This window comes from Homalodisca vitripennis, chromosome X, assembly GCF_021130785.1.
Source record: "Homalodisca vitripennis isolate AUS2020 chromosome X, UT_GWSS_2.1, whole genome shotgun sequence".
Lineage (NCBI taxonomy): Eukaryota > Metazoa > Arthropoda > Insecta > Hemiptera > Cicadellidae > Homalodisca > Homalodisca vitripennis.
The window spans coordinates 146,627,692-146,644,574 of NC_060215.1; the positions used below are offsets into that span (position 1 = coordinate 146,627,692).

At 33.8% G+C, this 16,883-nt stretch overlaps 1 protein-coding gene across 5 annotated transcripts in view; it reads right to left on the reverse strand.

Moving 5' to 3' along the window:
- Nucleotides 1-16,883, reverse strand: part of LOC124369984 — a 66,469-nt gene that overhangs the window by 35,506 nt on the left and 14,080 nt on the right. Inside the window, exon 1 of one of the 5 annotated variants that reach the window (XM_046828228.1) lies at nucleotides 11,038-11,265. The exons of the other annotated variants lie outside the window; for them this stretch is intronic. Within the exon in view, the coding sequence (XP_046684184.1) occupies nucleotides 11,038-11,069 (32 nt within the window). The 5' untranslated portion in view covers nucleotides 11,070-11,265. Of the gene's footprint in view, nucleotides 1-11,037; nucleotides 11,266-16,883 lie in introns of those variants that run through there. 5 annotated transcript variants of the gene reach the window in all.

Here is a 16,883-nt window from a genome sequence, read left to right on the forward strand (position 1 = left end):
TTAGTAGGATTTAAATGTTAAGATTTGGTAAAGGTTTGATTTTTAAAAGCAAGCAGAAAGGTCTTTTATTCATAGTATGATCAATTTTAACCATTTAAAAATAAAAGTGCTTAAAGACCTTTAATTGATCACACCACATCAAATCAAACTTGTAACAGATTAAAAGATTTGATTTATATCATTGTTGCCATCTTGTATCTCTGACTGCAGATCTACAGAGGTTATAATTGTTACACACATCCTGACAGCAGCTGCACACTAAAATTACAGAACCACATGTACAATGTATGTCCTAAATTCCCTTTACTTCCTCGATTCCGGGTCTACTTCCGAGGAGGCGACCGGTTTTCCAGCCATTTCTGTACCTGACGATATGCGCTATATATAGGAGTTATGTTTCGCTGCTTTAGTGGTTGAATTCAAGGAAGCAGAGACCAAAATTTGTGTCAGTCTGATTGGATGGAGAGTGGTATGAAACTAGAAATATTCTTTCTGCTGTATCGTGAGTAGCATTGGGATCAGAAGCCTTGCCCTTAATGTATTCCACTCATAATGCAGAAAACAAGACAATTTATATTGCTAAAGTAGCTAGGAAGTAAATGAGTGTTGTCAACTCTTCTTCTTCCTGGTAAAACACCTAAAGAAAATTTTCTTCTCTTGAAGTATTAATGCCACTAAAAGTACAAGAAAATCAAAATCTTTTCTAATCCATGAATTATAGCCTGTATTTAGCTTTCTTGGTTCCACATTATACAGTAAAACCCCAGTTAACAGAACTCAGGTCAACCAAAATGATTCCATGAGTGACAAAGTATATATATAAATAACCGAGCAAAATAGTTTATGTGTGTGTGTGACACATCCCTATAGCGATTGGCCGGGTAAATAATGTACGTCCATGAGACGATTCATTCTCCCTCTCCCTCATCAGCCAGCACCCGGCTGCTATTAGTCATCTTTCCCGCTACGCCACCATTCCCAAAGTACGTAATTCATTTCCCCTATGCATCCATTCTAATAGGTTATTTTTAGATGTAATTGGGTTGACCGAAAAATTGGTCATCCAAAATGGCTGGTCCCCCTTTACTTAACTGAGGTTTCATTGTACAATATTACTTGGCGTCACTGGCTAACACTCGGGTTCCAATACTTTTGACCTCCAAATTTTTCAACAAAAACTTAATTAATAAAGAGTTATTATCATTAGCCAGTACGTATTCTTATTGAATTGAGACTCAGCTTCAAGGTTATACCCACAGATGTTTTACAGCAGATGTTCTGTTTTGATGTGTTGACTAAATTGTTGAGCACTATCAATTGTGGCATTGTATCCGTCAAAACGACAGTGCTTAGAGGCTGATAGTGTGACTTGACATAGTACCAATACACATTTTTTACATACTAGAAGTGAATGGTATGCACATTAACATGAAAGAATAGTATCATTCCTTGTACTCAGACAAGGTGAACTGTTTCATAATGGTGACTGACCGAGTCGAAGTACTGTATCCACAGTTCAGCCGTTAGTCCATTTTTGCTTTGAATTGTTTTGTAGTGAAGCCAAGCAATTGTTATAATTTATTCCCAGTGATGTAAACTAGGAAATGTGCACCAAATCTCTGACACGGGATGGAGCAGGAAGGAGGCAGTGTGGTGTACCTCTGAGCTGGCCGATACCAGGAGACCGTTGGTGGAGTAGTGGTTAGAAACCAAAAGAATATCAAATTCTGTGACGCTTTAAGGTGTTATGTGAGGATATAATAATTATAAAGAATTTAAGACTTTAAGGTACAAATGTACCAATATTCAAAACTATTAGAATTGTTTCTCCTAATTTGGCTTGGACTAGTGATAAAAGTACATTTTAATCCGAAAACTGATAAATCCTCACAATTATATTTTGAGAAAATTACTATTAATATTAAGCTAATTTATTGCTCTCAATCGTAAAGAAAGAAAAGATTGAAGCAAAGCAGTTGAATCATCTGGAATAGCAGCCACGTTGTTGGATGTAGGGGAAAAACTGTGTATTCAGCATTTAATTTACTCCTTAACTTAAAAATTACTGGCACTCCAATGTGTAAAATTTCAAAACAATTCAACTCAGCTCAAGTCCTTGCAGAATGCACGCTGATTGTCTGAATGAAGTGTATTGTATCCCAAAAGGGAAGATTTGAAGAATTGGACAGGATTCTCCAAAACATATCTAGCTGCAAGTGAATGATGAGGAGATGACTGTTGCTGGCTATTAATTTTAGATAAACACTACCCATAGTAACCCAAGGAACTTGCGCTGAAAGCCTCTATTAAGTCATCCTATCTATTGCCCAATGTTATAGTTTTATTTTTGTGCGTAAACATGACAGTACACCTTTACAGGTACAATCTGTAAATATATCTAATCATACTTATTCAAGGGAAATTACAGAAACCTTTTCTCACAGCAGTGTTCTGACCTCAAATGTAAGAGGAAATGTTTCCAATAACGTAAGCAGTCCAAAGTGTTTAAATCATTTAGGGGAAAAAGTACAGGCAATCTCAATGTCCAACATGTTGTTGATCGGAGACTTTCTTTTGCGTTACTCAGGAAAAAGGTGCGCAGAAAACTATTGTTGATATAAATCCAGGGACAAGAATTAGTCACATCAAGGATAAGCTTGGTAAACACAAGTATGTACAACCTGAAATCATATATCTCTTGGTTGGTACTAACAATCTTGTCCGTGGTCCTGGGTATAACGGTGGCTGGGGTAATCGTGAGGTGCTGCATTCAATGGCTGATCTCTTGAGTATGGCAAAACATACTTTTCCAAATTCTGTTATAATTGTAAATACAGTAGTATTCTCACAAGGAGGGATATTAGTCCATTATAGCTTTGTTCCATTACAATGATCAATTGATGTTGATGTGCAATAATTTTAATGTAGTTTTTTGATGCCACTGATGTGATACGAAGTTATCATCTTGCACGTGATGGAATATACCTGAATAAAAGGGGTAATGAGTGTTTTGAAAAACTCATTTTTCTTTCAGTAAGAGTGATTCATGAAGCCTTCGCTGCTGTATCGAATGTATGTCCCAGTCTGCAATTGCCTGTTGAACAGAATGATTTGTGTCCCAGTCTTCAGTTGTCAGCTGAGAAAAATAATGTGTATCCCAGTCTTCAGTCACCTGCCGAGCAGAATGTTAAGTGTCTCAGTAATCGGTCGTCAGCAGGGTAAAATATTGTGGGTCCCAGTCTTCAGTTACCTGCCGAGCAGAATGTTAAGTGTCTCAGTAATCGGTCGTCAGCAGGGTAAAATATTGTGGGTCCCAGTCATCAGTTACCTGCCGAGCAGAATGTTAAGTGTCTCAGTAATCGGTCGTCAGCAGGGTAAAATATTGTGGGTCCCAGTCTTCAGTTACCTGCCGAGCAGAATGTTAAGTGTCTCAGTAATCGGTTGTCAGCAGGGTAAAATATTGTGGGTCCCAGTCATCAGTTGACACATTTAAATGATTCAGTATTGTGTTCTTCAAGTAATAACCAGTCGGGAAACGACACCGACGAGCTGCCGGCAGTTGTAGGGTAGTACATGTAAATATCAGATCGCTGAATACAGGTTTTTAGGAATTGTGTTCGGTGATAAGTGATTTCCAGTTTGACGTAATAGGAATTACAGAGTCATGGCTCACTCCAGAGACTCTCTCTCATATTTTCTATGTACATTCTTATTCACTTCATCGTTGTGACCGACCCACCATCGTTGTGAAGGTGGTGTCGCTGCATTGCTTACATGCCACCTGAATTTTTGTATTCCAGCTTAAGTTCCTTGATCCACGCTCTGTTCATTGACGAGTCACCAAATGTTGATGCAGTGATTTTGTTGGGTGATTTAAATGTCAATCTTTTAGACCCAAAAAAGGCAGATGTGAAAAACTATGAGAAAATTCTTCAGTCCTTGGGCCTTGCACAGATCGTTAAAGAGCCAACACGCATCACTGAAAGCTCATCCTCTCTGTTAGACATTATTATTGTTGACAAAACCCAGAAATTTCAGGTTGGACTAGTTGATACTTCCAATATCATAAATCGCAGTGGGAGGCGCATCACCGACCACATGCTCGTGTTCTGTGATGTGCCTTTTGGTAAACCTAAGCCAAAGGCCAGGTTTATTTCATATAGAAAATTTAGTGATTTTGATTGTGAGAAGTTTATAAATATTGCCTCTAGTATTCCTTGGGATAACGCAATGCTCTTGCATAACATGGATGATATAACCAACATGTTAACCACAAACATAATCCACGTGTTTTGATGAATGTGCATCCATGGTGAGAAAAAGAATAACAAGAAAAAGGTCTCCTTGGAGAGACTCGAACGTTGAATACCTGACATGTAAGAAGAACAAACTTAGAAATGATTATCTCTCCTTTAAGACACAAAAATTTAGAAGTGCTTACTGTAGGGCTCGGAATGTACTTAATGTGGCTATACGATCAGCTAAAAGGAAGTTTTTTAAAGAGAAACTCGATACGAAAAACCCTAAGAAGTTTTGGGATACATTGAGAGCTGGTGGAGTCCTGGGTTCGCAAAAAGTTGGGGACCATTCTTTTGGGCCCGAGGATTTGAATAATTACTTCTCATCTATGGGTTGTGACATGATGGTTAGTACTGAGAAACTGAGTTTTTTTTTTAGAAGTAATAAATGTACAGAAGTAAGTTCTTCCTTTGCGTTTTCTCCTGTTTCACAGAATAAAGTTTAAGGAATTAATGAACAGGATAACAAGCACTGCATTTGGTGCGGATGGAATATCCATAAAAATGATTCGGGGGTTTGAGTCCTTACTGCATTGGAGAGCAATGACTCACCTTATAAACGTCTCTTTAAGAACTGGCACTTTTCCAACCAGCTGGAAGCGGAGTGTGGTGATTCCTCTTCCAAAAGTCCATAGCCCTACTTCTATATCCCTGTTCCGGCCAATATCAATTCTCCCAGTTCAGTCCAAAATATTGGAAAAAGTTGTTTCAGAGCAGTTGGTCTTATTTTTGGAATTTGAGGGGCTGTTACCGGAGTCTGTCAGGATTTCGGAAAGGTTTTAGTACATGCTTGGCACTCCTCAATCTAGTGGATGACATGCTTTCAGCTAAGGATGGTGGTTTTGGAGAGTTTGATGACTGCATTGGACTTCTCACAGGCCTTTGACTCGGTAAACTTTGAGTTGATGCTGACAAAGCTGGCTTTCTATCGATTTGATGAAACTTCGGTTAGATGGTTCTCATCTTATTTATCTGGTCGAACGCAGAGCACAAAGGTTGACAGGAAATTGTCATCAGCAATTCCTAGATCTGTTGGAGTTCCTAAAGGCAATTTGCCTGGGACCCATTCTCTTCCTCATATATACTGCAGATCTGAAGGATCAGTTGATATACTGCTCGCTAAGTTCTTATGCCTGATGATTCACAGCTGTTGTTGTCTTATCGAACCGGTGAGTCGGCTAAAGCTGCACGTAAAGTCAACAAGATAAGATAAGAATCTCTTTACTCATAGTTGTATACATTTTTATACATGAATAGTGTCAGCATTGTATATACAATATAGTTGACTAATCTTTACATTAACAAATTAGAATTCTGGGTATATTTTCTAATTTAAAAATAGCCATATATAATATATAATGGTTAATCTATATAAACATTATATTTTTTGTAAGTTCATATTATAAATTAAAGAGAACTTTAAATTCTTAAAAATAAGCTTCAAAATTAATGAACTAATTAATGGGCCATCTGATTCATAAAAAAATTCCTCTATTGAGTAAAGTGCCTTTGATTGTCAGGTAACTTGTTAATTTTTTTCTTAAATTTTGGCAAGGTTTGTTCCGATCTAATGTGGCAAGGTAATCTTTGAAGAAAGTTTTAGTACCCACGTAGGTTGGGCTTTTTTTTATAGAACTCACGATTATGATGCCCAATTATTCTATATCTGGAATTCCTGGTATTGTATGTTTGAGTAGGATGATCTGATATTTCAATACATTCTCTTTTGCAGTTAAGATTGTGGCAGTAATATATAAGGCAAATACTGTTGAAATTTGTAGCTGAACAAAATAAATTTTAACTGAGTCTCTCCATCTAAGATTTAACATGAATCCTGACAGCCTGTTTTTTTGTAATTTCAGAATTCTATTGAGATTTGCTTTGACTGTCCCCCCGTATAGGCTAATTCCAAAGTTGATGTGAGAATGAATGAGTGAATAATAAATTGTTTTCAATGTTTTGAGATTGCTCAGCTTTGACATTCTTCTCAGAGAAAAATAATCCAGATGATATTTTGGATGAAATTCTATTTTACGTTGGTTTGTCCAGTCTAAATTTTTGTCAATCGTCAACCCTAGAAATGTTTTGCTGTCTGTTTGATCCAGTTCATGATTCTCTATTAGGATTTTTAAGGTTGGTCTCTTTATTTAAATTTTGTTTTTGTGAAAAATTGCATAAGGTGTGTTTTTTCATAATTGACTAATAAATTTTTTTTGGGCCATATTTTGAATAAGATTGGAAATATTAAGAAAAGATGATAATTCAAGCTGTTTTTATATTGTCCTCTGTTACAAGAAGATTAGTGTCATCTGCATATAAACAAATTTTTCCCCGTTTCCCATGACCACACTGGGCAATCCCTCCAAATAGCATACAAAGAGCAAAGGGCCTAAAATGGAACCTTGGGGGACGCCATATTTTATGAACTGTTGTCTTGATTGAATTTTGTTGATTTGTTTTCCATTTTGCTTTGTTATTTCAACATATTGCTTGCGGTTTGTTAAATAAGATTTGAACCAAGCAGCTGTTTTTCTATCAATATTGAGGTTTTCCAAAATCTTTAGTAATTTAGGATGTTAGACACTGTCAAATGCTCGGCTCAGGTCAAGGAAAAATAGCAGCCACTTTTTTTCTTTTTATCAATATTTTCAATTATTGACTGCACAAAATCAGTTGCAGCTGTAATCACAGACTTGCCAGATCGGAAACCATGCTGTTCCTTGTCAAATAAACTATTAGATTCTAGATAAGAGGCAAAATTGGTTGTACACTACTCGCTCATAGACTTTTGAAAAACATGATAACTGAGAAATAGGACGGTAGCAAGATACATCATGAGGGTCACCCTTCTTGAAAAACTGGGACAACTTTGGCAATTTTCATTTGATCAGGAAATATACCTGTGACAAAAGAGGAAATTAATGAGATGAAGCCAGAGGGTCACTGATAACTCTACTACATTGTTTTAAGACAGCCACAGACACATCATCATGGCCTGATGAGAATTTATTATTGAGAGAGGCAATTATGGTGCTAACTACATCTGAATTTACTGGTTGAAAGTAAAAGGACTTATTCTCTTGAACATTTATAGTTTGGGAATTCTAATTTAGAACAAGGTTATTAGGCAAGTTTGGTAAAATTAAATTTTCTACAGTTGATGAGAAAAAAACTAATTAAAACTTTCGGCTATACATAAAGGATCAGAAATTTGTGTACCATCTACATTCAGAAGTAATTCTGAGTTACAACCAGTTAACTTTCTACCCAATTCATTATTAATTATTTGCCAGGTTGATTTTATCAAGTAAGTAGAGCATTCAATCTTTCTGTCAAAAATTTTTTTTCTTTTCTAGAATGACATTCTGTTTTAGTTCTTTCCTTATGTGTTTTAACATTTCTTTGGTATCACTATCTTTAGTACTCCTAGCCTGTGCACTTAAATTAACTAATGTAGCCTTTTTATTCCTAATACTGTCAGTTATCCAAGATTTACAATTTGCATTAATTTTGACTTTGGTTAAAGGGAAATGTACATTAAAATGATACATAAATGTGGTATAAAAAACATTGAATTTTTCTTCAACAGGAGCACAATACATATCCAACCAGTTTTCTCTCTCCAAAACTTTCACAAATCCATTAACACTGCTTTCAGAAATGTTTCTACTACATTTATAAAAGCTATTGGATGTATTTTTTGTTTTTACATTGTGTAATTCCAACAATTGTCCATCATGGTCTGAAATTTCAGTTACTATGCCAGTTACACATGTAAGTTTATTATCTATATTTGTTACAAAATTGTCAATGGCAGTTCTGGAGTGATTAGTAACTCGAGTAGGAAAGTCAACTAAATAATAAAGGTTAAAAGCTTTCAGAATATTTACAAATTCTATATATGTGTTGCTGTGCTCTAATACATTTATATTGAAGTCGCCTCCCACTACAATATTACTTTTACCATGTCTTTTTGCTACTGTGCCTAAGAGAGAATCAAACTTAGTTAGGAAGGAATCATCATACTTTTTGCATGGAGATCTATAAATACATACTAGTAAGTAGGAGTCATCACCAAAAAAGAGTTGAGAAAGACAACATTCAAATTCTTTGTCTTTAAGCAGAGACTTAATTTGACAATGACTTGGAGAGAGTAAAGAGGTGGTCAGATAATCATAGTCTTCGGCTAAACTGCGATAAATGTTCTGTTTTGTTAGTAAATGGCTCATCTTTGAATGGCCAATCGGTAAAGTGCATGGCTGAAGGTTGTATCCATGTAGACGGTAAGCCTTTGGCTTCATGTAATACTTTGAAGGTTCTTGGCGTCACTCTTGATTACCAACTCGACTTTTCTTACCACGTGAAATCCATATGTAAAAATGTTACAACCAAGTTGAAATTTATATCTAAGCTAAGCACAATACTCCCAGTCTCTTCTAAATTAGAAATTATAAGATCAACAATTTTCTCATTAATAACATATGCCCTTCCAACCTTTGCTTTTTGTTTAACACGGGAAAACGTGATGGTTCTCACCCGCTTACAGAATAGGGCATAGATTTGTTTACGGTTTGAGGAAGTTTGATCACATAAGCGAGTACCGATTAAGTGCTGGGGTGATATCGGTAGAGGGTTCATCTTCAAACCGTTAAGCTGATTCATAAGGTTCTTCAGACGGGAAGGCCAGAATATCTTAGGAGAAAGCTGGTTTTTAGGCACGAGGTGAGTCAGTGCTGTACTAGACAGGATGTTCTATTAAACCTGTCAAGGTCAAGTTTAGAGACAGGGAAAATGGCATTTAGACACTTTGGACCAAAAAAATATAATGCTCTGCCCATTGCAATAAAAAACCTCAGCCTCTTAAAATTTAAGAAAAGTGTTACAGGCATATTTAATTGATAAATGTTACTCGTAACTTTATTATTGTGTGATCTATGTATAATGCATTTTGTACACTTTGACAGGAATTGTCATGAAAAGCAGAGTTTGTACTTTGATGAACGCTCGACCAATAAAGACATTTTTATTTATTTATAACAGTGTCCTAAAAGCTGATTAATTTTCTACTTTTACACATAGCAAACAGTAAATTACAGGATTTGGAGGACGGCACTTGAAATATTCCAGTCTTTGCAAGAGACCTATAGACATTAACAGAAAATATTCACACGGACATACACAATTTTATTTCTAAAGAAACATCTTGTCTCAAGAAACACTGATCCTGACTATACAACGTAGATTAACAATCTTTTATTGGAGCACCTCCCGACTGTGGTTGTTAAGTACTAAACAATTGATTCAGTAGTAGAACTAGAAGCCTGTTCACTATCCTGTTCAGTTTTGTACAAAATCCTAACCCACCAGGATTTTACCTCAAAATTTGTGTTTGAAAGCTGGATTTCTAATAATGTGGCTATGGAACCTCATCCTTCTTCAAATATGCAATTGTGCAAGACTACTAGATAAAACTTTGCACTGGAATATAAAGGCTACCATATTCAATGGCTGTTAAGACATATGAAACCGTCATCATAACCTGTGTTCCAGTGGTTCCTTCATATTATTAGTTTCATTTTATAATACCACAGTTCACAGTCAAACTCTGTTTTGACGGTGAATAATGCTCAAGGGCAATCATTAAAAATGGCTGAGAAAGATTTGAGCAGCCCGTGTTTCTGCCATAGCCAGCTGTATGTAATCTGCTCTCGAGTACGTTCTACTTACATTCTGTAACATGAGTGTTTCACGAGAAATATCATGTAAAGGGAAGTTTTAAGACAACAAACTTACGAAAATGAATGATTGGCAAATTTATCATACTATCCAGTGGCCACATAAAAAACTCAGTTTATGTTAATGTTTTTATCCCATAACACGGCACATGTATTCAGCTAGTCGTATCTACAGGAGTATCAGCACCTAGCATCCATGGAAAAAATTATTATAAATCCAACTGACAGAATTAATGACAGTGACGAGTCCATTTTCAGAATATTACGGTTATGTCATAGATTCAGAGCAATCTAACCAACTAGGGTACTGATAACCTACAACAGCAGCTTTGAGATGAACCTAAACAAATATAACATATTTGTAATCATGCAGTAGCTGTGCCAGAGTTTATTTCAATGCACGTATGCTATATAAATGGTAATAATTTAAATATATTAATTTATTATGTGATATGCATTGTAATATTAATTACTTTCTTCATAAAATGTAAAACTTACTTCCTTTGCAAAAACTTAAAAATAGTTTTTTATTATTTTCCAAGATTTTTAAAATTTTCTAGCGATGTCTTCTGTTTATATGTACTACAGAACGTCAAAAAGAACAAGAAAAAAATTAGACTGAATTAAATTAACTATGAAATTGTAATAAATACATCTTAAAATATTATACCCTCTACCTAGCATTAAAAATGTATTTAAAATAATTATTTGGATTTAATTTCTGTTGACAGTGGGGATAGAGTTGTTGTGTTTTGAAAGTGTCACAGTGTTGTTTTACAGCTCATTTTAATATCAGTGCTATTTGAAGTTTAAACAATAGTTTTATATATTTTCAAAAGTGAAAGAGTTTTAAAGAGTGAATATTTTAATCCATAAAGTTGACATTTTTAAATTGTTTTAATCATACAAATATTGGTAACTTACTAACTAACCTAAAATAGAATAATTTTTATTTAATTGTATTTAATACAGTGATTTTATTAAACATTTATTTCAATACTTACAAGTATAAAATATCTTCAAACTGAACTGGCATTTGTAACAATAAAATAATTTTTATTTTCACTTTCACTTTTACTGTGCAGTAATGCTGTCACAACAGGTTATTACCCTATCTGATTGTGAGTGAGCAAGTTTGAGTTGATACTGAGTGACTCTTGTTCTCTTATCAATAAGTACTGATAGCTCAGTGTGTAAGGTGGACATCTGTCAAAGTTCAATATTAGATCAGTGGTTCAAATCATTCACCTGGCATTTCTTTTTGCTTATTCATTTAAATTTATTAAACTATCCAAAATTAATTTAATAGAGTACAGGACATATTTAAGTAGTTACATTTAATTTATTAATGACATTTTGGAGAGGAAGTTATTAGAAACCATAAAATAACTTACAAATAAACTTCCCAGTCAATAAATGTGATTAAATAATTAACAAATACTTTCTTACTTTTTTATTTTAAAACATGGGAAAATACAGAAAAAGCAGCATATACAGTTGTGAACAATGCAATAAGAAACTGGGAACCCGAGGATACAGTGTAGAATGTACTACTTGTGAAAATTGGTTTCATAGAACTTGTACTGATTTATCCGTTAAGCAGTGTAAGGAATTAAATAAAGATATTGGGTGGAAGTGTAATAGATGCTCAGTATCGGATCAGCAGACTATTTTACATAAGGAAAATAAAAACGAAAAGAGTTATAATGAGCAGGAAATTGAAGAGGCAGCACTAGATGACACGGACAACATCAATGAAGATTTATTGCAGCTGAGTCAGGAGCTAAGGAATGAACTAGAAAGTGTAAATTTGATAGTGACTGACATGGGTAAGCAGTTGGGAGGTATCAAGATGTGCAGAAAAGAATCTCCGCAAACAGATAACCAGCTTAGAAACCCTACTTATAGAAAGAGAAGAATTTATAATTAAATTACAAAATGATAGAAAACAAAAAGAAAGTATTAATGTAAATAATGCAAGTGAGCTTTACTCCACTATTGTGAAAGTAAAAACTAAAAATAAAGATGTCCGAAGAAGTTTGCCATTACTAAAGCCAGAACAACCTATAATGTGTAAAAATAAATTTCAAGCATTAAGCGAGTCGGAAGTAGAGGAGAGTACTTCCGAGATAAAAGGATCACAGGCAACAATGACAGGAATACTGGAAAAATATAACCAGCCAACAAACTCGAGGTCAACAAAAACCAAGAAGTCCAGATTGCTGTTTGTGGCAGATAGTCCTGGGAAGCATATGTCACCACTTCTGGAAGAACTGGGGGAGAGTTTCACTGTGGAAGTTGTCACAAATCCAGGAGCAAATTTTAACTATGTTGCTCAAAATTTGGTGGAGATGACGTCTAATTTTACAGCTGAAGACCATGCAATATTTCCCTGTGGAAGCAATGACTGTGATCGAGTCAAGGATCATGAATTACTTGTAAATAGTTTTAAGTTAGATAAAATAGTAAATGTAGCATCTAAAACAAATGTACATATTCTAAGCATTCCATTCCGTTTTGATAGGCCTAAAGAAAACTTTGCTATTCACTGTGTAAATGCAAAACTACATAAATGTATGTCAACATCTAATATCAGAGGTTTTATAGATTTGTCAACCATTCAGCCTAACTACTATACAAATCATGGCTTTCATTTTAATAGAAGGGGTAAAGCTTTACTAGCTAAGTTGATAAGACAACATGTGAACAAATATCATTGCTGTGCTCAGAGTAACACAAACACACAAGACAATTCAACCACACATAGAATCTCTAATATCCAGATCAACAACTCCATGAGCAATAAAAACACATGTAGTCACTTGTCAACACAACCTTCATTGATGTCACCACTGTCACCTTTTTTAGCAAATCAATTGCAGAAGAGCCCAGTAAAATAGAGCAGAGAAAAATAATATCGAAGGTTCAGTTTTACAAAAATAACAATACAACAAATACAAATAACATTACCAATTTTCATGACAACATACAGCACCTGCCCTCATCAACTGAAAGTTTACATGATTTTTCTCAAGATAGTAGGCATACTAAGGCAAGGAGCTGTCAATAATCATCCAAGTTTTCTGTTTTTCATCAAAATGTTCAACATTTGTCATCCCACTTAAATATGTTAAATATAAATTTAGAGGAAATACAACCAGATATCTTAGCACTAACTGAACATAAATTGACAGCAGCAGAATTGGTTGGGTTGCACATTCCTCAGTACAACATTTGCTCGTCTTTTGTGAGATCTCATTCATCTGGAGGTGGAGTGCTAATATTGGCTAAAGAGCATATACATTTCAGATGTATTAAATTACCAGCAGTTGAAGCTCTCTTAGGAGAAAAAGAATTTGAGTGCTGCCTGTCTGAAATAACTATAGATAAATTTTCTTTTGTATTGGCAGTTGTATATAGATCACCCCAACACTGTCTAGTAGATAAATTTTTAAATAACTTAGATATATTGTGTAATATACTATGTCATAAATTCAAAAATGTGATTTTGGCTGGAGATATAAACATAAATGTATTTAAAAAAGATATAACTTACACTAAATTTAGTAATATATTAAAAGTGTATAATATGACATATTTGGTGGACTTCCCAACTAGAGTTACAGCTGATTCTCAGACAGCCATAGATAACTTTATTACGAATATAGATTGTACAAAATTAAATATATCAGGTATCATAACTCAAATATCCGATCATGATGGTCAACTTCTAGAATTTTTAGAATTAAATTGTGTTGATTCGAGTAAAATGAATATAAAAAAACTATGCAGAAGATTTACTTTGAATAACACTGAAACATTTTTGCGAGATATAGCAAAGGGGACATGGATAGAAGTTTATCAATCACCGGTAGATATGAAATATCAACTATTTCATAGTATTTTTAGTTATATTTTCGAAATACATTTTCCTAAAATTAGTCAAACTGTTAAACATTTCTTAGGACAAAAATGGATTACAGATGATATACAAATTAAAAAGAATGAATTAGTTGAACTTGAGAAACAATTTAGAATTTTCAAAAACACAAATTTGAAGTTAGTCATAAAAGAAAAGAAAAATGTACTGAAAGAGTGCATGAATAGAAATAAACAAAAATACTTCGATGATAAAATTCTATACTCTGACAACAAACCAAAAACAACTTGGAAAATAATTAAATATGAGGTAAATAAACAATCCAATGTAAATCATAATAAAAGTATTATTGCAAATGGAAAATTAATAACTAATCCTGTTACTGTAGGAAACACCTTTAATGATTTTTTTTGTGACAGCCGTTGACTTGCTAGTATTACCTAACATACCTCAGCTCAACTCTATTTATACCAATAGTGAGCATCTGACCCGGCCATGTTTCAGATTTCAACCGGTGTCTAAGTATCAGTTAAAAACAATTATTTTGTCATTTACAACTAAGTTTTCTGTGGGGCACGATGATATACCAATTGTATTGTGAAAAAATCTGTTAACTTTATTTTAAAACCTCTTGTCCATGTAATCAATTCTTCTTTAATTTCAGGAATATTTCCTGATATTTTAAAAGTTGCCAAAGTGATTCCTCTCTTTAAAAAAGGTAATGTGACTGATCCAGCATGCTATAGGCCAGTGTCATTGCTCCCAATGTTTTCTAAAATATTCGAAAAAGTGGTTTATGATCAGCTTTTAAAACACCTAGAGTCTAATGAACTGTTGGACAAACAACATGGCTTTCGTGGAAAATCAACAATAACGGCCGGTATAGAATTTATCCAGTCCATTATTGACTCAGTTGATAAAAGAGAAAAAGTAATTGGGATATTTTTAGATCTTATCAGAGCATTTGATAGTGTCAGTCATGTAAAGTTAATAAGGAAATTAAACAGCTTTGGTATATATGGAAAGGAGCAAACGTGGTTTGATTCCTATTTAACAAATAGAAAACAATATGTAGAAATAGAAGAAACCATTTTTCACAATAAAAATCATTATGTAAGAGCTCATAGATCACAGCTGCAGACACTACGGCATGGTGTCCCCCAGGGGTCTATCCTGGGTCCTCTACTGTTTTTATGTTATATAGGAGGTTTGCCAGGGGTGATGGAGGGGTTGGATGGTGGCGTGTGTCTGTATGCTGATGATTCAAATGTTTTGTTTTCTGGTCAGAAGCTTGAGAATATTGAAATTTCATCATATATTGGTCTAAGTAGGATTAAGGATTTTTTTGACAAAAATAATCTTTTATTAAATTCAGATAAATCTAATTATATTTCTTTTTCTACAAAGCAATCCAGATCAAATTTAAACTGTGACATTTTTCTAGACAATGACAGACTTAAAGAAGTAGACCACACAAAGTTTTTAGGACTTATAATAGATAAAAATTTAGCTTGGGATAAACATGTAGATCATGTTACTAAGAAGATGTCTACTGGTCTATATGCATTGCGACAAATGGCAAAAATTAGTAATTTACATACACTTAAATTAATATATTTCTCTTTGATCCATTCACATTTAGCTTACGGAATAAGCATTTATGGAGCAACAACAATAAGTAATTTAGATAGGCTTTTGGTCCTACAAAAAAAATCTTTGAGAATCATGAAAAATTTAAGATATACAGATTCTGTTAAACATATTTTTTCTGAACTTGGAATTCTGACAGTATATGGTTTATACATATTTGAATCAATAATTTATGTAAAACAATTTTTTGATCCGATACTACAAACCAATAAACATACATATAATACCCGTTTTAATAGACATGTCGATCAACACAATCTTGAATTTTACAAAAAGAAAACATATTACAGAGGTGTTAGATATCTACATAATTTACCAACAAAATTTATAATGAAAACAAATCTGTTAAAATTTAAAAAGAAGTCAAAGATTATTTAACTAATTCGTCTCTATATTCTTTTGAGGAATATTTCAATACAAAAACCAATTAATTCATTTAAAGAAGAATTGAAGATAAATTGTTAAGATGTTACGATTGTATTTTTTTTTTACTTATATTTTAAAATTAATATTAGTATTTAGTTTTATTGTAGTGACGCTATTCTTTGTACCTTGTACATATTACAGAATAAAGTAGTTTGACTATTGACTATTGACTATTGACAGTGAGAAATGAAAGCCAAAAGATTGTCATACAAACCAAATTAATGATATTGCACTTTATTCTATATCATATAAATAATAATAGATTTCAGTATTACTTACTTGTGCTTAAGTTACTTAAAAAAAGTAGAATGTCAGAAACACTGAGATAAATTTCCTACGAAATTAAAGTCACCATAAAGAATCCGCGGGAAGTGAACCCACACCACTACCATCTTCTCTGCTGCACTGAGGCTTAGTTGAGGATAACCAGTGCCTAGTGTGCTTCATGAGAAATCCGTCCCTGAAAACAGTCAACCCCTGAAGTTAAAATCTTGGGGGGAAGAAATCAGCAATTTTATGGTAATAAATGTTTTTACATTATCATAGAACTTTTTTTGTTGAAAAAATGCCCAGTTTCAGATGTGACATAAATTAAATTTTTAAAATCATTTTTACCTTTCCCACGACCCTTATAGAATTAGTTATTCTATCACTAGTGGGGCTGGAAAAAATTCATTTCTGTCTGTCTGTGCGATATCTCGAAAACAGATGACCTATAGACTTGCAAGCTATGTGGATAAAGCTTCATTTCTATATGAGGAACACTGAGTTCGATACCTGTGCATGTCACTCCAAAGGATTTGGCTGAGCATTAGCAGATATTTTTACATCAGTCCATGATGGAAACGGGAAAGCAAATAATTTGTAAACAAACTAAGTACAAGCAAATGAGAT